This window comes from Lepidochelys olivacea, assembly GCF_965140295.1.
Source record: "Lepidochelys olivacea isolate rLepOli2 genome assembly, chromosome: 25".
In the NCBI taxonomy this organism is placed as follows: domain Eukaryota; kingdom Metazoa; phylum Chordata; order Testudines; family Cheloniidae; genus Lepidochelys; species Lepidochelys olivacea.
This window is the reverse complement of record NC_140435.1, coordinates 8,937,627-8,959,177: the sequence shown is the minus strand read 5'-3', so window position 1 is coordinate 8,959,177 and position 21,551 is coordinate 8,937,627. Positions and strand designations below refer to the sequence as shown.

General features: G+C 42.9%; 1 protein-coding gene across 1 annotated transcript in view; it reads left to right on the top strand.

Annotated features, from left to right (window-relative positions):
- Positions 1-21,551, top strand: part of AP3D1 (adaptor related protein complex 3 subunit delta 1) — a 73,329-nt gene that overhangs the window by 37,144 nt on the left and 14,634 nt on the right. Inside the window, exons 7-21 of the mRNA XM_084614649.1 lie at positions 2,581-2,720; positions 3,022-3,095; positions 6,202-6,251; positions 7,438-7,487; positions 8,008-8,056; positions 9,405-9,550; positions 11,509-11,657; positions 11,751-11,981; positions 13,511-13,742; positions 15,795-15,940; positions 16,174-16,315; positions 17,630-17,701; positions 19,469-19,544; positions 20,475-20,674; positions 21,363-21,436. Coding sequence (XP_084470775.1) covers positions 2,581-2,720; positions 3,022-3,095; positions 6,202-6,251; positions 7,438-7,487; positions 8,008-8,056; positions 9,405-9,550; positions 11,509-11,657; positions 11,751-11,981; positions 13,511-13,742; positions 15,795-15,940; positions 16,174-16,315; positions 17,630-17,701; positions 19,469-19,544; positions 20,475-20,674; positions 21,363-21,436 — 1,831 coding nt within the window. The remainder of the gene's footprint in view (positions 1-2,580; positions 2,721-3,021; positions 3,096-6,201; positions 6,252-7,437; positions 7,488-8,007; positions 8,057-9,404; positions 9,551-11,508; positions 11,658-11,750; positions 11,982-13,510; positions 13,743-15,794; positions 15,941-16,173; positions 16,316-17,629; positions 17,702-19,468; positions 19,545-20,474; positions 20,675-21,362; positions 21,437-21,551) is intronic.

The window sequence follows — 21,551 nt, the reverse complement described above, 5'->3', positions numbered from 1 at the left end:
GATTAAATCTTAATGACGTAAAACCATTCTTGTAGTTCACATAGCTTGGCTGCTGAAAATACAGTAGTCAACTTCGGGTTTTTTTGCTTCTCATGCCCTACCCCAGGGGTGCGCAAACTACAGCCCCCAAGCTGTTTTAAGTCAGCCTGCAAGCCACACCATGCAGCTTGGCCCTGCTCTGGCCGGGGTGCTGGATGGGGGCCACATCAAATGGCTCCCAGAAGCCACGGCATGGCCCCGCTCTGGCTCCTACATGCTCCAATGGGAGCCCCAGGGGCAGTGCCTGTGGAGGGACAGTGTGCAGACCCGCCTGGCCGCGCCTCCGCATAGCAGCCGGAAAAGGAACATGCCACTACTTCCGGGAGCTGCTTGAGCTAAGTGCTGCTTGGAGCCTGCACCCCCTAAGCCTCTTCCCCCAACCCCCTGCCCCAGCCCTGATCCCCCCTCCTGCTTTCTAAACCCCTTGATCACAGCCCGGAGCACCCTCCTAGACCCCAAACCTCTCATCCCCAGCCCCACCCCAGAGCCCGCACCCCAACCCCAATTTTGTGAGCATTCATGACCCGCCATACAATTTCTATTCCCTGATGTGGCCCTTGGGCCAAAAAGTTTGCCCACCCCAGCCCTAGCATAAAGCTGCAGTGATTGGGTTGTAATATCTGGATGTAAACGGAACATTTGAAATATTTCTCATAATATATCAGGAATCTCTTCCATATTTTTTTAAAAATAAAAACTGAATTTGGGGCCTAAACAATCTCTTTAATCCACTTGTATTGTAATGTTTTAATGTTAATACTACAAGACAAAAGGTAAAATACTGTGGCTAAATTCTTGGGGAATGTGTCGTAGCTAAAGCTACGTTTTAGTCACGGGTATTTTTAGTAAAAGTCATGGACAGGTCACTGGCAGTAAAAAAAATAAATAAAAATTCATGGCTGGTGACCTGTCCATGACTTGTGCTATACCCCTGACTAAATCTTGGGAGTGCTGCTGTGGGGGGGAGGCACAGGTGGTGTGGGGGGCGTGCTGTGGCCAATGGGGGCGGAGGCAGCGCGCTGAGCTAGGAGCTGAGGGAGGGACATGTTGCCACTTCCAGGGAGTCCCCCCATGGTAAGCGCTGCCCAGAGTCCTCACTCCCTCCCGTGCCCCAGCCTTGAGCCTCCTCCCACACCCAAACTCCTCCTGCTGCTGCTAGAGGAGGGGGGCGCTGTGGCCTGAGACTGCCCCAGCAGCGGCCAGTGCGCCTGGCCCAGGGGCTGTGTGGGCAGCCCCGGAGCCAGCCACACTGGCCTCTGCAGAATTCATGGAATTCTATGACCTATGTGACAAACTCGCAGCTTTAGTCATAGCTAGCACAGCTAGGAAGCTTTCTTTATGTCGAGCAACTGTAAGAATTATTTACATTTCTGTAACCAAACAGTCTTCCCAGAATTTATTAAGGATGCTTATTTTTCCCCACTGGATGGAAATGCTGTATATTCATTTTGAGAGTTCCACCTGAGACTAAAGCCTGTGACTTTCAGCTGATTTTTGTTTAAAGAGAGAGAATGTAAACAGAGTCACTGGACTGATATGATTAGGGTAAGGCAAGACCTGCCCTCCAGTGATATATGCAAGAAAGAATCACTCATGTTAAAAGGGAACCTGCAAAGGGGGGGCGGAGGGAGCTGTCATTTTGCTCTTTTTGAGGTTTTGTGATGGATAAACCATGAAAGGCTCTTCAAAACATTGCTTGTTTGTTTTCCATTAGGAAATCAGGTTCTGTCTAGACTGCAAAGTCTGATCAAAAACCAAGCCTGTGAGAGTTGGAACAAATGAAAAGGGATTTATAGTCACTGTTTACCTTTCTGTGTCGTATAACATCTTTTAACTTAAAGAAAAGGAGTACTTGTGGCACCTTAGAGACTAACCAATTTATTTGAGCATAAGCTTTCGTGAGCTACAGCTCATGAAAGCTCATGCTCAAATAAATTGGTTAGTCTCTAAGGTGCCACAAGTACTCCTTTTCTTTTTGCGAATGCAGACTAACACGGCTGTTACTCTGAAACCTATCTTTTAACTTAAGTGCCTAATGGATACTTAGAAGAAAGGAAGCTTTTCGTCAAACCTTTAAGGTGTGAGCTTTAATAGTGGACATCTTGTATACCGCCACACCCCTTGAACAAATCCTCCAACAGAAACAGGGAAGACCAGAGCTAACATTCATGGTACTTCTAAAGGTAGAAAACATCTTGTATACCGCCACACCCCTTGAACAAATCCTCCAACAGAAACAGGGAAGACCAGAGCTAACATTCATGGTACTTCTAAAGGTAGAAAACAGTCATGCCCTTTTACATTATAAAGCAACCAAAAAAGGCACAAGCCCAGTTTCTTAAAATCATTTGCAGGTTCCATTTAAAATACTTGGAATATAATTTCTTCCATAGAGTAACTTTGCAAATGAGGATAAGCAATAATTCCAGCTCCGTACTAGTCTAATCTGTAGCTGCTCTTGTTCTGTTCATTTTGAGTATGAAAATCAAGCTACAGTTGAATTGTTGATTGGACCCCTTTTCTCCCACTTCTGTTTCCCAGGTGTCCAGTCTGCGGCAGTAAATGTTATTTGTGAGCTGGCCAGACGCAATCCCAAGAACTACCTTTCCCTTGCTCCGCTCTTTTTTAAATTGATGACGTCTTCAACCAATAATTGGGTCCTCATTAAAATTATAAAATTGGCAAGTATTCCAGTTCTTCTGTGTTAGCTCTTTTCCAGGGCTGGTGTGCTCATTAACAGCACCTTGGGTGTGAAAATAAAGCTATCACTTAGAGGGATAGCTATTAGTAAATCCAAATGACAAGGAAGAGAAACAGACATCTGTTTATAATGGGTGGGAACATAACAACCAAAGGAGGCAAAACATCTCCTTTTAATTTTGTTTCGTTGTGTTGTGCCACATAAATGACGATAGTAGTGTTTTACCCTGGCGAAAGCTAGCTATTAAAGGAATTTCCCTTCCTCCTTTTCTTTTCATATAGTTTGGTGCTCTTACTCCATTAGAACCTAGGCTGGGAAAGAAATTGATTGAGCCACTTACCAATCTCATACATAGGTAAGTCTGAAAATATACTTGTTTCACCTCCTTAATTCTTCAGCATTGTTTGTGGTAGCATGAATGGAGTCCGCCTAGGTTTATTGCATGTAGAAATGTTTGGCTCCAGACATCAAAAGTTAAAATTATGTCACTGGAACAGCCCCAGTATAAAATATCCTTTTAAAACTTCTGAATGTGACTGGCAATTGGAAGAGACCTGAGAGAGGCCATCTAGTCAAGTTCCCTGTGCTGAGCCTAGGAAGGTGTGTAAGTTTAGACAAACTGGAGAAAGTCCAGAGGAGAGCAACAAAAATAATTAAAGGTCTAGAAAACATGACCTCAGAGAAAAGATTGAAAAAATTGGGTTTGTTTCTTTTGGAGAAGACTGAGGGGGCATGATAAATCTTCAAGTATGTAAAAGGTTGGGATGAAGAGAAGGGTGAAAAAACTTCTCTGTATCCACTGAGGACAGGATAAGAACTAATGGGCTTAAATTACAGCATGGGAGATTATAGGTTAGACATTACGAATACTTTGTAAACGTGAGGGGAAGTTAAGAACTGGAACAAATTGCCTAGGGTTGTGGAATCCTCATCACTACAGGTTTTTAAGAACAGGTTAGACGAACACCTGTCAGGGATGGTATAGATAATACTTAATCCTGCTTCAGTTCAGGGGTCTGAACCAGATGCTGTATTGAGGTCCTTTCCAGTCCTGCCCTTCTATGATTGGGAACCCCTGTTTTAGAGGGGGTGGGAGAAGAGGATCTTTTCTGTTAAGGCTCGCAGTAGTCATGGTAGGATTGATTGTTTATGTTGAGGAGAGAGGAGGTGAGCTGTGAGTGAGCAAGTTCTCACACATGTACAGTATCGTCTATAATAGTGGAGGGGGTGATGCCCGAACAAACCACTGTTTGTCTGTCCATTTAACATTCTTTGAGACTGCTCCATGGTGGAAGCATAATTTTGTGTTAACAAGACAGTTAAAGGCCCATGGATTATAAAGAAATATTACTTAAAGTTAACAGTATAGCCGAGAGAAGGGGCTGGTCAAATGGCTCGAAAAATTTGTGCACAGACCTAGATTTCACCCCACTGGGGCTGAGAAGTGCAGCCGGCACCTGTTATGTCTCCAGTGGATGCCAAGTCCCAGAAAGATTCTTTCCTGGGAGGTGCAGGAGGAAAGTCAGGTCACATTGCTGCCACCACCCTCCCTCGGGGATTCTGCAGAATGAGCACTAGTTTTCTGAGAGCTCCCTAGAGGTCCCAGGCAACAGGGATGCTCTGAAATGGTCCGTTGCTTGGTCAGTATTGCCTGCTTTTTGAATTGTGGCAGCTTCCTTTAGACGGTCCTTCTACGGCCACCCAGAAAGGAGGCTGCAATTGCTTTGTGCTGTCAGTGTCTCCCTCAAATAGGCTTTGTCACCATGGGTTCTGTGTCCCTCTATGTGCACCCTGCTTTTATTTGATCTCCCAGATTTTATAGATACTGTGGAATGCATTTTCGTCAAATTCCTCTTGCAGCCATTTACTAAGGATACCTCTATTCTAGAGGGTTCAGTTGAGCCCTAGGGTAAACAACAAACATGTTTGGAGTGTCCAGAATAGCATTTACAAAAAGTTAAATTGAATTAATTGGCAGTCAATTAACTCAAGTTAAGTCTCAAGAGCAGTTAGACCCAAAGTGTTGAAACTCTGTGGCTAGTTCACCAGCAATCATTGTCTTAAGTGTAGTTAATAACTTTAAATTAAAGCATTACCTCAGTTTCCACAGTTCATGCTGCTAGAAGAGAAGCCCATTTGTTACTAATTATAGACTAAGGAACGAAAAGTGTCTGCTGTAACCCATCTCTCTCTTGAACAGTCAGCGGGCTTGCATCCAAATACCTAAAGAGGGTTCAGTTCATTGCAGCACTGGCAAAAATACAAATTTAGTACTACTTCAAGAAAAGCAGCGAGATGGACAATTTTTATATCTACACCCCCTCTCCTTCCCATGTCCTCATCCTGCTCCTGCAATAGTTATTCATTTAATTAGTTGTGAGGACTTTAACCTGAAGTCTGGTTGGTTTCCATCATATTAGTCATGATGTTCCTGGGCCAGTGTTATCTAATGCATAAGGCAAGAAACCTGCCACCAACTGCTAACAGCATAGACAATAAAAAATCTTATCCTGGACCTGGGTGTCCTGGGTTTTTAGATCCTTTGTGCTTGTGCCTGGCTGTACTGGGTTTTTAGATCCTATGTGCTGAGTCATCTTTATAGTGTCATTTGTGACTGCTACATCAGGAATTAACTTGGTAGTTCATTACCTTAGTGGACCATCCCTCTGGGTTCTACTCCTACCATTATCATGCTCACTGACTCTGGCAAGTCACTTCACCTCTGAGCCTCAGTTTCCACCATGTGTAAATGAGGACACCAGCTGTGTATAGTGCTTTTGAGACTCTCAGTTGGAGATACTTTGCACGCAGCATGCTATTGAGAGCAGGCAGAAGTTTTGGGTGTGGACCCAAATAGAGATACATTTTGGGCAAATGACTTTTAAAGAAGCAGATTTTTCTCTAGTAGAGGTGAGTAATGGACACAATCCAGTAAATTTCTGAAAGGATCAGTTGCTTGAGCAGCATTTAATGGTCTTGGAGGAGAGAGATTTCAGGGCTTTCTACCAGCCCTTTGTTTCACATGCATTAGTGGTCTTAATTTGATCCTACCCTTATATTCGCTTAGTTCTTAGCCAAGTTTGGGTCAGTGGGCTGTACTTGATGCTGAGATCTTGAGTTTTTAGTTTCCCCTTACCACTCAAAATGGTGCTATTGCTTCCTTGTTTCCCAGAGAAAAAATGATGTAAAGTAGAACCGTGTGGATTTCTCAGGTGTCAGGAATATGGATTGAGAAACTCGTTGTTTACCACCCCACCCCCATAAATTTAGCTGGATTCAGTGAAGACTGGGTATTGAATGTTTTGAAGAATAAGAATTATTTCATCTAGTTCAAACATATATGGAGGAGGGAGGAAAGGTTGGTAATTTCTGTGTAATAAAAGGTGGTGTTTTTGAGAACTCTTCATAAAGTGATATTTTTGTTCTTTATCTGAAATACCTGATTTGTTTCTTCCCTGTAGCACCTCAGCCATGTCTCTTCTGTATGAATGTGTGAACACAGTGATAGCAGGTGAGAACTGAAAGTCAGCCTAAAATAGAACATGTTTAACTTTAACAGCAGTTAAATAATGTCCACCATAAAATCCATTTTTACCTGCCGTTTCAATTAACTTAATATAACCAAATGAAATCGCTTAGTGAACTTGGCTCACTACGTAATTGAAACTGAAATCCTCTGCTGTCAATATATAGGGGATAAACTAACAAAATGTAAATCAAACTTGCTAAAGGTAAAAGCAAACAAAACTTAGTTAACAATAATAAAATAATATACACACACTTTTAAATAATGCACAAACTGAAACCCACAAAACCTGGCAAATACAGTAATAAGCTATGTACCTATATGTAGCACCCTCCCATACCTCCATGCTCACAGACCCTCAAACTAAGCCAACAGTTCTCTTGATGCATGAGCCAGAATAGAATCCAGCACCCTCTCCCAGAAATGTTGGCTCTGCAGGGTTAGTGGGAGTAAAGAGAAATAACTCTCAAGTGACTAGAGTCCACAGATATGTCTGAATATTCATAGGGAACAGACTGGCTGAATAAGAAGGAGCTTTCTTCCTGCCTTTTAATGCCTCTTCTGTTGCCATGGACATGGATGCACTTTATGACAGGCAACATGATGACTCTGAGTTGTTTGCCATGGAGTCATGCACTGCCAAAGCTGCACAAATGTCCCCTGTAATCAACAGTAAAGCCTGCCTTGCCCTCTGAGGCTCTTGCTAACTTGATTGGGTTTGATGTAATTACTCTGAGTAGGATTCACTGCTATGTCATCTTTTCAGGGAACTACAGACAAAAATCCAGTGGTACAGTCACTGGTGACCTTTTAATTAGTGTCTGGATTGCTAGATGGAAACTGTAAAAGAGAGACTAAAGTTACCCTGGCAAGAGCAAAGCATCATGAAAACAGAGCTCTTTGGGAGGCTTTGTAAAAGCTCCCCCATATGCCTCCCTTTGTTCTGCAACATCACACTCCTCTGTTCTTGGGGCCTTGCTAGAACAAACTTCACAGCTGTGTTGACATTGTACCAAACCATGCACTTTTGTGAGTGGCAGCCAGAAAGCACTAGGGCGAGACCACCAAACATATCTTCACGAGAGCTAAGCCAGATATCATGTATTAAGTTTTATCTTGTTTATACTTCGTTGTGTGGAACAAATGTAACGTTAGTGCTTGTGTGTTTCAGTTTTGATCTCTTTATCCTCTGGGATGCCCAATCACAGTGCCAGCATCCAGGTACAGCACTTCTCTTAAGGTTTTTATTTTGCCACATTATACCTATTTATTCTGGAAACCGGGGGGAGGAAGTACTCCAGATATTTGAAGTAGGAGCCTGCTGATTGGACAGCCTTGCTTATTATCTGGCTTTTATTATTTAGTTATTTCTCAGATAGGTTCCTAAACTTCCTTTCCTCTAAAATTCAGATTCTGTGTGCTGTCTTCTGCTTCCTCAATCCCCAAAGGATGTATGGAGCAGGGAAGGCCAGATGCCTAAGAACAAGATTCAATTTCAGAGGCTTTGCTACTGCTTTTGATCAGTTGCCACTCAGAATACAATTACTGGAGCTCCATGTTCCCTTCATCTTATGATCCGTTAATGTAACAGTACTGTTTTACCAGTTGTCACAGATCTTGGTAACGTTGCTTTGTCATGTATTGCACCCACCCAGTATAGCAAGTAATCTCCATTAAGGGAATATTTTAAATAGTAGTCTTCTCAAAGCTCATGTTAATCCTGACTTGCACTTTTTTTCAGCTCTGTGTTCAGAAGTTAAGAATACTAATAGAAGATTCTGATCAGAACTGTAAGTGTTGCTTGTCTTCCTTGAGGCTTCAGTGGTCAATCTGATGGGGCTAAGTGGCAGTGGTATTAAACGCAATGAGCGGTTCTAGAAAACAACCTGTTCAGTATTATAGAATGCCCAGTATTGTGTGAATTGGTAGATGTGTACTAAAGAATTTCATATTTATGATTTTTGCTATTCATAAATACCATGTACAACTAGCTGTTCTTTAAGTAGATGAGTAATAGTGCCATTTATGGTATGTTAAATCTAAAACAAAAAAAATTTTCTTTCCATATCCTGGGTTTTCCCTTCATAGATCTTCCAGTGAGGAAGCACGTCCAAGAAACGCTAGCTATTCCATAGACTAATGGTAAAATCCAAGACCACCAGACTTGCTAGTGCTGGGAAATGCATTGGCATAAGTTACTTGTAGCTAACACCATTTAAATCCTTTTTAGTGAAGAACCTTTTCCAAGCATCTATAGCGAGAACTATAAATGTCGTCTTCACCTTCAGAAGAGAACAGCCCCTTTCCCGTATAGTAATTCTGTTTGCACTATTGGAGTAGCTCGAACACTGGCAGAACCCAGTCATTGAGCACATGTGGTACCATCTTGGGCAGCTGTCTGCACGTCATCCAGTACCAACATTGGTGCAAGCAGTGCAGATGACCTGATGCTGCCCTGGCAGTACAGATGCTCCTAGCACCATAGTAATTTTCAGTACAGAGTGATCTTGCTATGCCCAGGCAGCCTGAGTCTCTTACTATCGGCAGCAAATTCCTTTATGGTACCGGCTACCGGTGCTGTTTATATCGGGCACCTCTCCAGCTCCAGTCGGGGGGAATGGTTACTTTCTTTGCAATAACTGTGGTACTTTAAGATGTGTTTTCCACATGGAGTTCATGACCTGCCTTCCTCCTCTGCTGCTATGGAGGAATGTTGGACCTGCTTTGCCTTTTCTGTCTTTGAGGGTGAAGAAAGAAGGTGGTCAGGGCATGGAGGGTGCAAGCACTGCAACCGACACTGCTGGCCAAAATAATCTAACCTTGCACACACAGTGTGTGTGCATAGATCTCCGAGCCACAGTGACTTCCACTCTTTACAGATGGTGAAACCTGAATGGGTGTGGCTTGGCTGAAAGTACACACGGGGTGGGCAGGGTGCAAAGGAAGAAATAGATGCTGTTCTTTTCGTTTTCCAACTGGTAAATGTGCTCCCTCTGTCAGAGTTTATCCCAAACAGTATATCTGGGATTTGAGGTTAGATGGGAAAGTCAACCCATCTTAAAATCCCCTGTGCTTGCAAGAAACAGTACAGTATTTGTGTATGTGGAAAAATTTTATTTTGTTTTTTTCCCCCCACAGTGAAGTACCTGGGTTTATTAGCAATGTCCAAAATCCTGAAAACTCATCCTAAGTCAGTTCAGTCCCACAAGGATCTCATTCTCCAGTGTTTGGATGACAAGGATGAATCCATCCGACTCAGAGCTTTAGATCTCCTATATGGCATGGTATGTTTCTGTGCATTCCTCCTCCCCTCCTTAGTTAGCACTTACAAAAAATCCCTGGGGTGAGATCCTTGCCCTTACTTTGGCCCCTTTATGCAGGGTGAAGGGGCTGGCATGACATGAAAAGATTCCCCTGATCACAGGCACTATAGAAGACATCTATAAGGCTGCTTCTGAAGACCCCTTGCAAACCTTGGCATAGACCATACCAGATAACCGGCAGGGTGCTGAGGGTGAGGGCTGTAGCATACAGTGCTTTGGAAATTCCAGGCACCACTACCGTCTGTACTATAGATGCTCTAACTCCAAACACTACTCCAGGGCTGTCTAAATTACGCTGAAGTTGAGAAGCAGCATTAGATCAGGATGCAAAGTTGGCTTTGAGCTACCTTAGTATGCCATGCCTCACCATGTCCTTCTGAGGCCCTGAGGTGCAACACACAATCTCACCCCAGGTGCTTGTGCCTCTGTTCCTTTGCACGTGTGTTGTGTGTTGCTACTTTTCAAGGAAGATTTAACAATGCTGTCTAGACTGAAGAAATACAGCTTAATGGAGATAATCTTGTAGATTTTTTGAAGGCACTGTGGTTACAACCTTGGTGTATAAAGTGCCTTTCATCCAAAAAGCTCTATGAAAATACATTCAAATGGGGTGGATCATGGCAGACTTCATTCCTAAAATGCTGATATTTTGGCAGTGGAAGTAAAGAATATTGCGTCCCGTTTAAAGTGTTTTTCTGGTTGTTTCATAGTTGGGCAGAGAGTATCTAACCAAGTTATAATTGCTTGGGAGTCTTGACAAGAGGTCAAGATGTTTTTTACATATTCAAAAGACAGCCCTTCCAGCAATGCTGCCTAGCATTCTGCTGGAACACTGACTCAGAAGGAAGAGTGCCATATACTAAGTCATCAACAGCACTTCTGCAATACCTACGCTTCCTGGAAGGTCTCCATCTATATACTGATCAAGCCTGAGATGTGCTGTGATCGTAGCATGAGGTGATATGGCTGCAGACACTGGTGGTCACAAACTTGAATTCCCTACTGCTTGCTACATGTCAATGTATTAGGTTCCCAGAGCAGGTTAAAGTGCAGTTTTGCTCTGATAAGTGACTTATAAAGTTAGCATTGTTTTTTGGGTGGGAGGGGTGTTTTCATAAGTCTATCAAACTTGCTCAGTTTACAAGTGTAAAATAGTCTTTTCAAGCCATCAGCATGGCAACCGTCAGCTGTGTTCCTTCAGGTTTCTCTGTCATTGCCATACTGTAATACTAATTCTGAGTTCTGTTACGGCTCGCTATTGCAGAGCTGTATTGGATCTACATTGCTAATAGGAGTGAGAAGTAATAGCCAGATTTTGATTTTCAAATATGACTCTGCATACATGCATGGGGCAGATCTGTTAAAGTAGTATCATATTTACATAGTCACACTTCTGCTTATAATGCACTTTAAGGGGTGGAAATCTGAGTGAGCAGTCATTGGGAAAATACTGAAAATTAAAAATACTCTTAAAGTGTATGGGGTTAGCCTCAGATTTAAAATGTGATTTATGATATCCATAACATATCACCATAGTATCCTTGTGGTTATGGATTGAAAATTATTCTGATCTAGTGGTCAGGGTCTTACCAAGTTCAGTCCTGGGCTTATGCAAATAAACCTCTGCTAGATCAAGTGTCCAGTGACAGGTGTCCGGCCATTAGAGTGGCACAAATGCTATTGAGACGTGTCCCAACAAACAAATTCAGTCTCTGGCTGCAGCTAAATTGTCCAGCTGTCCAGAGCCAGAGGTGGTGTTAGTATCTCTGTATTCTTAATACCTGTCTCACCCAAAGACAGATACAGGTACAGCTAATAAGTATCTACTACTTTCCTCAGCTTTTATGAAATGGGAAAGACCTGGCAGCAAGTCTGCGTTACCTGTCTGTGGCTCATGTCTCATTTCACTCTTAAAACAGGTGTCCAAAAAGAACTTGATGGAGATAGTGAAGAAACTGATGATTCATGTGGACAAAGCAGAAGGAACAACATACAGAGATGAGTTACTGACCAAAATCATAGACATATGTAGCCAATCCAACTACCAGTACATCACAAACTTTGAATGGTCCGTACTTTTGCATCTAGACTTTGAAATAAGTAGTGATGGCACTGTCTGCTTGCCTGATGTTAAGAGTGTATCACTTTCACCTCCTTGTAGGTACATAAGCATCCTGGTGGAACTGACCCGGTTGGAAGGTACTCGGCATGGTCACCTTATAGCAGCTCAGATGCTGGATGTAGCTATCAGGGTTAAAGCCATTCGTAAGTTTGCTGTTTCCCAGATGGCCATGCTCCTGGACAATGCCCATCTGATAGCCAGCAACACCCAGAGGAACGGCATCTGTGAGGTGCTTTATGCTGCTGCCTGGATATGTGGGGAGTTCTCAGAGTAAGTGCAAAGGGAAAGTTTTTAAATCACCTTTGAAAGGTGAAAAGCAGAATGTTTGCTGATTGAGACTCCTCTCACTTGAAAGTGAAGGTGTCTTGGGTGATGGAAGCTCAGAACATGCACCATGGAGCTGACAAAGCAGTATTTCAGAGTGAGCACTGCTTTTCCCAGACTAATGCAGCTGCTCCTACCCAAGATGGTTACTACATGTGAAAAGCTGTTGGGCTAGTCTGTGTCTCTTGCATCCATATCCCTGCCAGCCGAGAAAGTAAGGGATGGATGTGGGTATAAGCAATGTAGCAGAGGCAGCATGCACATTCCCTGGGAAAGGTGGTGTTAACTCAATAAATCTTGGTCTGATTTAAATGGATTCTGTCAACTCAAATCTCAAGAGGCATAAGAGGTAATAGAGAACACTTTCCTGTTCAGTTTGTAACATCCTGCATTTGACAGAATTTTATGTATAATTTCCCCTATGCAGTCAGCCAGCTTCTTTTTTTGTACAAGTCTTCCACACAGCGGTGGGAAGAGACTCCCCTTTTTAAAAAAAAATAGGAAAATGTAACTTGACCCACAAAAACTGGCAATGTAAGAGCTGGATTCTGTTTTTGCTTCTGCGTTAATAATATCACTTACTAAGTTCCATTCTGTTTAATAGGTGTGCACAGGTATAACCAAACCTTGGTTACTGGCGATGTATAAGATGGAAAAAACATAGCTTTACTGCTGGATCCTAGGCTGAGTTTGCAGAGCAAACGTTTATTTATTTAAAAAAAAAAAACAACTTGTAAATTGAGCACGCTTTTAATAGAGATCACTGAAATGGAAACGAAAATGTAGATTCATAGATATTAAGGTCAGAAGGGACCATTATGATCATCTAGTCCGACCTCCCGCACAACGCAGGCCACAGAATCTCACCCATCCACTCCTGCGATAAACCTCTCACCTATGTCTGAGCTATTGAAGTCCTCAAATCATGGTTTAAAGACTTCAAGGAGCAGAGAATCCTCCAGCAAGTGACCTGTGCCCCATGCTACAGAGGAAGGCGAAAAACCTCCAGGGCCTCTTCCAATCTGCTGTGGAGGAAAATTCCTTCCTGACCCCAGATATGGCGATCAGCTGAACCCTGAGCATATGGGCAAGATTCACCAGCCAGATACCCTGGAAAGAATTCTCTGTAGTAACTCGGATCCCACCCCATCTAACATCCCATCACAGGCCATTGGGCCTATTTACCATGAATATTTAAAGATCAGTTAATTGCCAAAATCATGTTATCCCATCATACCATCTCCTCCATTGTAACAATACCCATGACTAAATCATAGCCTTAGTCATGAGAGTCTGAAACAAAAATGCTGCTGTCTGACTGGGAGTAGAGTTAGGCCAACACAGAGTTTTGCTGAAAATCTTTTAATGTCTAAGTAGTTTTTGTATATTTACATGAAACTTGGTGAAATGTCAAGCTTTTTAAATGGACTCCGCTCTCTTTCTGCCTTCATTTGCATCCATTCAATGTCTTTCAGACACCTTGAGGAATCAAACCAGACCTTAGAAGCAATGCTGAGGCCTAAAGTTACCACTCTACCAGGCCACATCCAGGCAGTTTATGTCCAGAACATGGTAAAGCTTTATGCATCCATCCTACAACAGAAAGAGCAAGCTGGGGAAAAGGAAGGAGCCCAGGAAATTACCCAGTTGATGATCGACCGTTTGCCTCAGTTCGTACAAAGTGCGGATCTAGAAGTACAAGAGAGGGTAAGGCAGCAAAACTATCTTTGGTTTTGTCAAAATGATCTTTAAACCTCTACTATCGGTTTAATTTGTGATAGTGAATTATCATCTTGCATGGATCATACATGTATTTTATATAAATACCTGTCATACAAGATCTCTGCTAGCATTCTGTACCTTGCATACTTCAGTGATGCAGGTGCGTAAACAATCCTTGTTCTATAGACGTGGATACTGAGACACGGGAAGATTGAATGACTTGCCCAAGATCGCTTGCACAGTAAGACTGTGGCAGAGTCCAAATCTGACTCGCAATCCTGTGCTTTAACCGTTAGACGGATCTCAATCTATATAAATAGTAGTTTGCAGTGTTGTTGTAGCAGTGTTGGTCCCAGGATATGAGAGACACAAGGTAGGTGAAACTTCCTCGGGTCTCAAAAGCTTGTACCTTCCACTGACAGAAGATCTCTGTGTAGCTTAGAAGTTGGTCCAATAAAAGACATGTAAATAATATGCAGTTACATCCCAAACCAATCATGCAAAGATCTAAATCTATAAATGCCATGTTCATGTTTGCATATTGAGCAGCATCAGTCTCTGTGATTTCATACCATGCCACACTTATCACCCTATGTGAGCACTTTGGGGTGCAACTCTTCATAGGAGGCCATTCGAAATAAGAGGTGACTGATGCAAACATTGCATTAGTGCGTGTTCCAGAAAGAATTGCTACAAATTTTGATACCTGAAGTGGTTTGTCAATCAGTGTTCTAAAAACTCTCTCAGCCTCTGATGGGGTGTACAAACCCCACACTGGGCAACAAAGGGGTTAAGGGATTATTTTGGGCTCAGCCGGCCCTTCCCCTTTCCATAATACACACATGCAGCAAATGCTCCATTTGCTGAAGGAATTAAAAGGCAGGGAATTAGCTCATTTGGGTAGCAGACCTGCAGCCTATGGCTCCAGCAGTGCAGAGAGGAGGGAAGCTTAAAAGCTCTGACACAGCTGACCAAAGGGGCCCTCCCTGAGGAAAGGGAGGACCGACCCCAGAGACAACCAGAGGGGGAAGTATCCTGTGGATCTTGGACATTGGTAACCCCGCCCCTTTTCTTATTTCGGTTTGGATTTCCCCACCAGGGAAAGCCTTGGAATAAGCTTGGGGGACGGGGGGAGGAGGAAGAGGCCCAGGGAGGACAGCCTTGGTTGCCAAGGCCCTGGGTTGGAGCCCAGTGGAGTGGGAGGACCTGGGCTCCCCTCCCTGCAATCCTGTTGGCAGTCAAGGGTTGCGACCATGACGACTATGCCAAACTCCCCAACCAGACTCCGAGTGAGGACTATTACACAGCCCCAGCTGAATCAAAAATTGGCATTGGGGTGCAAGGTGAAGGGAGTGAAAGTCCATTATTTCCAGTGTATGGAAGGAGCAGAGGGTATAGAATATAGATTAAAAACAAAGTGAAAATTATGTGCATAATTCAATGTACTTTAAAAAAAAATCCTCTGACTTTTATAACCAATGCAGTCAGTTTTGCCAACTAAGCCATGAAATCATAGTAAGGAAGAATAGGCAGTGTAGAGAAAAAATTCCTTTGAGGCTCAGTAGTCAGTGACCTGCACAGCAAGAGTTGATTCCAGTTTGTATGTGGTGTTAAATGTATTCTTCATGCATCAACATTACTTTATGTATAGGGCTGGGAGCTCCCTTGGGAGCTTCTGAAAATCCTGCCCACAGTGCGTTTCATCCTAGTATCTGAGTGTTTTGTAAGGGTGGATAAGCATTGTCCCTATGTTACGGATGGGGAGGCACAGGCACAGTTCGGGTTGTATGCCCAAGGTCACATACTGAGTCTGTGGGAGAGCTGGGTAAGAAGTCCTGACTCCCAAACCCCTGCTCTAATCCAGCTGCCCACAGTGCCTCCTGTAATCCTCCTCTGCCAGTCTCTGTAGCTTCAAGGATGTCTGTACAATTATAAAATGCTAAATCTTACTGCAGCTGTCTACTCTTTTTTCTGGTTCAGTGACTGTCAGTGCATTGAGACTAGTTCTTAAACCATTTTTTGTATTTGGTTTTCCAGGCTTCTTGCATTTTGCATCTGATTAAATACATTCAGAAGCTACAAATAAAAGAGGTGCCTGTAGCCGAGGAAGTGATAGCCCTGTTTGCAGGTGAACTGAACCCAGTAGCTCCTAAAGCACAGAAAAAAGTCCCAGTTCCGGAAGGGTAAGATTTTTTTCTCCCTCCAGTCTTTTAATTGTAAGCTCTTAGAAAATGGGAGTATGCCTTTCTACATGTCTGCAAAATGCTTAGCACACTGTTAAAATTCCAATAATAAAGCTTACTCTGAATGACTAGAAAGACTACACATGGCTGTGCATGTGGACAAAGCTATATGTTGTAAGTAAATATATTCTGACCTTCCAGTCTGAGTCTATAATTGTTGCATTTGTTGCCAGTTTGGACCTTGATGCCTGGATCAATGAGCCTCCATCAGATAGTGAGTCCGAAGATGAAAAACCCAAAACAATTTTCCATGATGAGGAGCAAAGGCATTCTAGACATAGACAGCCAGAGATTGATGAGGAAGAATTGGCCAGGGTAAGTGAACATAAAAATACAGTTTATGTATTTAAAAAAGTGTGATAAAGTGGTATTGCCAACATCATTAGAGAAGTTGGAAATGTTGCCATAGCTGCATAACTCAGATGGGAGCTATGCCTTTCTCCCCACTTGGGAACATCTTATAAAGCAAGTAAGGATAGAAGTCATTGCATTCAACTGCTTAATCATTGCAAACTGCTCCAGAGCCTGTATGCAAATCCATACTTCTAATAATAATGTTGTCTTGGTCCATGCTGCTTTTCTCTTTCAAGCTGAGAGCAAAGTTTTTTTGCAACAGATTTTCCAAAGGACTCAGCAGCCAATGTGCAGAGTTCTTCTGAAAGTCTAGCGGCTTGCTTTTGTGTCTAAATGGGAGCTGAGATCTCTCCCAAACTTGGCCCCAGTTGTGTGTGCTGAGGTCTTCTGAAAAATCTAACCAGTAAGCTCTGCAGGTATATACTGTACTGACTTCTGCCAAGAAGATGGACAGACTTTAAAAAATTTAAAAAAAATAAAATCAAAGAAGGAAATGCCTGGTACTCTATCCAGTCGAGAGTCACTCGATTGAAATAGGAGTGTAGGTTTTATTTACTGTAGATGTGCAACCCTCCTCAATTTGCAGTTGACTTTGAGGCTTGTAGCATTGTGCGAAGTCTGTTAGAGGTGGACATGATCAATATTGGGAGTTCTGTGTTGGGCTTTGTTACCAATTTTTTTCACAAAAACTGTGAAGGAGAGTACCCACACACTTTTGGTACACCACCCATCTCTGCAACATGTGCTATTTGTACCACAGGAAGACGCAGGGATTAAATAGGAGTTGAAGTCAAGGTGCCTCCTCTGAAACCTGTCCAGAATTTGCCAACTCTTAACAATTCCTGTTTGCAATGCAGCTGAGAACTGTCATGCTTATAACTCCCTGCTTCTGGCATTTTTCCAATTTGATCAAGAATTACTTTTTAGGCTGGAATAATTCCCTCTTCCCACCACAACTGCAAAACAGGGATAGAAGCAACCTAACTGACATCAAAACCTTGTTGCCTTCAGGAAATTTACATCTCTCCTAGCATAGAAGCCAAAGAATAGAGGGCAGGGATATTTGTAGGTTAGTGCTCCCTATCAGCTGTTTCCTAGTATCTGTTGCAACTACAAAACTTGAGAACTAGATAGCTTTAGACCCCAGTTATTTTCCCAGAGCCTCTTGAGAGTTGTTTGCAGTGCTACCAATATGCAGCAAGAACACACTTTGTAATGTCTGGAAATAAAGCAGAGAAAAATCTTCAAATTTATAACTACAAATACTTTTTTTAGCGCCGAGAAGTCCGGAAACAGGAACAAGCAAACAATCCATTTTATATTAAAAGCTCTCCTTCCCCGCAGAAGGTAAGTCTAGCTTGTTAAAAAATTCTCTCGCTGTCTGTGTATGTAACAGTACAAGGACGCTCGACTTTCATAGCCGCATCTTAATAGACTGTCTTGTGGATCTCTTCCCCCTTTTTGGGAGCACTCCAACCACTTCCTCTCCCCCATTTGTGATCTCTTAACAGCTTAACATCGTTGTGGCAACTGGAGCAATTGCTTCCATGGCAGAGTATCATAAGGATGATATTTAATGTAGGGTGATCTTTAATGCACAATTTTTAAATTACCATCTCCTTTTGGTCTCCAGATCTGCCCCTCCCGCCTTGGCTGGTCCCCTTTCTTGTTCCCTTCTTGTGTTTACTTGGTCCTTTCTCTCGCTTCTTCTCTCATGCTTTACTGTGGTTTGGGTCCCTTCTCCCCTGCTGTGTGCATGCTGCCCCGCCCACTTCATCCTTTACTCCCACTGCTTTGTGGGCATAATGCTCAAATGCTGTGTCTGCTTCTCTTCTGAATCACTGTTCTGTCCTGCTAGTAGCTTTGGTTCCTGAGGGCATCTCCAATCGGTTGCTTTAATATAGCACTGGCCTCTAGTCTAGAGGCAGCTGGGACTGACTCCTCCTTGTCTCCAGCTATTTATAGGTCTACTTTGTGTTGAAGAGCCTGAAAACCACTAGAATCAGCTGGCTGAAACAGTCAGCACAGTGTGACCAGCCAGTGCTCCATGGATCTCCAGTAGGCTGCAGTTTGGGAACTGCTGTAGCAGTAATTGCTGCTGTTCCTTTTAGACAGAAGTTGAGAATCATCTTAATAACTTCTTAAGTAAAGCCTAGAATTTAGAATCCAGCTCGGAAGAGCAGCCAGTAAAAGTGGAGTAAATAGCTGCAAACAACACAAAATAAGACAAGTCAAGTGAATCCACTGGCTTGGTGATTTGGATACGTTTTCCTTTGTAGATCAGGATAATTGATTTAATCTAAATTTCTTTCCCTCTCCCTCTCCCTCCCCCCAAAATTCCTGTGCAGGCAGTTGGACATTCTGTTGAAAGCAATGGAATGATCCAGTGAATACACTTGGCAACATGGCAGCTATGCAAATTGCCAAAAACTGAGCTTGGTGAGCGGTGGAGGTAGGGGGAGGTAGATGAGTGCACCTGGTATTGTCAGCAGCAGTGAACTCAGCAGTTAATTCATCAGACTGGCTGGCTTGAATGCACGCACAATGTGTCTGTTCTCTGGACCAAAAGCATCAAAGAAGCATTAATTAAATTGATTTGCTGCCTCTCCCTTCTTTTAGTCTCTTCTTTCTTTCCCCCACTTCTCCCGGGCTGGGGCTTTCTCCACTGCCCCGTTTCCCATGTCCTGGACCTCAGCATTTACCTTTGAGGTGGTAAGCAATAGAAACTTCCTCACGTGGTTTTTCTCAATCAGTTCAGTGCTTTTCTTGGATGGAACAAGTAATGTTAAAACAATCACATTTCATATGCACCTATTGCTACTTGATTAGCACCAATGAGCCAAATAGTTTTTCAGGAGGTCTTATTTAATCTGCCCTTTGAAATGTTCACTTCACAGGTTAAACTGTTATTTATGTTTACTATTTCTATATGATGGAGACATTTTCAAATGTTGAAGACACTCAAAATGTAATACATCAGAATTGATTTCTTGTTTGGTTGAACATCAGCATATGCTGATGTACCTAATCAAGCTTTGAAATGAGAGACAATAGCTCAGTATGCTCTCCTGTTGTAGAGTCTATACTAATGTGTCGAATCTTCCATTTTCCCAGCAATACCAAGACACCCCAGGTGTGGAGCATATACCTGTGGTCCAGATAGACCTTTCTGTTCCCTTAAAAGTTCCAGGTGAGCACATTGACCAAACCAATTTCAAATTGGAGATGAAGAATTTAATAATTCAGCAACAAAAGAATAGTAACTTCCTCTCCATTTTAGAGGATAGGGAACAACTTTAGTCTTGCATGTCAAGTTCCCACATTGGCTGTCACTTCTGAGTGTGCTGGAAGCTACAGCTATTAAACTAAGAACCATAGTTTCCACTGTCCTGTGCAATGTAAGGCAAGTCTTCCTTAAAGTGTTAAGTTCAGACAAATAATAAAATAACCCTACTGTTAGGTGTAATACAGAGGCTGACTGCATAATATGAGAACAAACCAATATTCTGTCAGGAAACATTCATCTTCAGAATGTCCACGCTCTGCAATTTAATATCTGAGACAAAAGGCTGTGACCAGAGCTGATGGATTGGAGATAAAGTGAATTTGAGCTGTAGGCCGCTTCTGAATGGCTGGCGGATATAGAACTGAAAAACTATGGCGGAAGTGCAGCATATGGTAGAGAATTTCTAAATACTCAGCAGCCTTGCGCAAGTGACTTCTTTCATACCAGGTTTACAGCCTTAATGTTCGCCTAGGATTCAGCAAAGCGTTTCCCAAGGATATGAAAAATGCTGTCAAATGTTCAGATTGAGAGTAGTCTCAAGGCCAGATTCTTCCTTCAGTGATCTGTCTAACTCACAATAAAGTCAGCAACAGTTGTGGATGAGAATGGGAGCAGAATTTTGTCCACTGGCTTGCGAAGGGGTGTGAAGTTGGTTGGAGGAGGCTTTTATTGAAGGGACTGTGGACAGCTGGGAGGTGAAAGGGTAGTGTGGGGCTTTGATCCTTTGGGATTCCAAGTCAGGGGGCAAAACAAATGTTACTTCCTAACTTTCTAATGCGACGGTCAACCTGTAAGCAACTCTCACCTGAGAGCAACTTGTGTCCATGTGTTCAGGAATGCCCATGTCTGACCAGTATGTGAAACTGGAGGAGGAGAGGAGGCATAAACAGAAGCTAGAGAAAGACAAGAAAAAGAAAAAACAGAAAAAAGAGAAGAAAGGCAAACATCGCCGCCATAACTCCCTGCACACAGAGAGCGACGAGGACATTGCCCCAGCCCAGCACGTGGACATCATCACGGAGGAGATGCCAGAGGTCAGTTGCCTATTCAATCGTCTGAGCTGTGGGACTTGTTTGCATCCCACCAAGGCATATGTTAAGGTTCCCCATTTCCCTAATGTCAGCCTCACTGCGTCATTGTGACGTGTGGGTCCTGACTTCTTTGTAAAGCTGGTTGAATAGCAACATATGCTGCTTCCCCAGGGAAACCTTTACCTGCCTGTTAAAGGGATGGGAAATCTATTGGTGCACATAGCCAAAGGCTGCAGTTGACCCAACAGAAAAACGAATGACTGATATTAAACCCACAGTATATGTCTGCTGTAGAAATAATGCTGCCCACGTAGCCTTTTCATTTATTGTGCCTCACTGCTTCACTCTGAGTTTAACTGTCATCCCAGTCAGCAGGCTTTCTGCTAATATAGTTAATTGTACCTGCTTGTGCCTGTAATCTGTGTTCCAATCAAAGCCAGATTCATCGGTAACTGAAATACTGGGGTTTATGAAAAATAGTCCTACTTCAAATTCATCTGATAAATGCCTGAATGCTGGATTAAATTGTACAATTTGTGACTCCTCATGTCTAACTGTGTAAGGAGGCCTGTGTCACTTGTATCAATCCAGTGAGATTGAATTTGGGATGAGACTGTTCTAGTTTTGGAATTGTGCTCTGCTTGTGTCTTCAGTGGACAGTCAGTTTTTCTTTCCCTCCTCACCCAACTAGAATGCGTTGCCCAGTGATGAGGATGACAAAGATCCCAATGATCCATATAAGGCACTTGATATTGATCTGGATAAGTAAGTACAAAACTGTGATATGTGGGTTTTCTTGCCTGTTAGCCTGGTTACATGAGGGTCTTGGAGGTCAGTGCAGGCCTACAAAGGTTACGGTGATTAAAGCTCCTACCGTAGG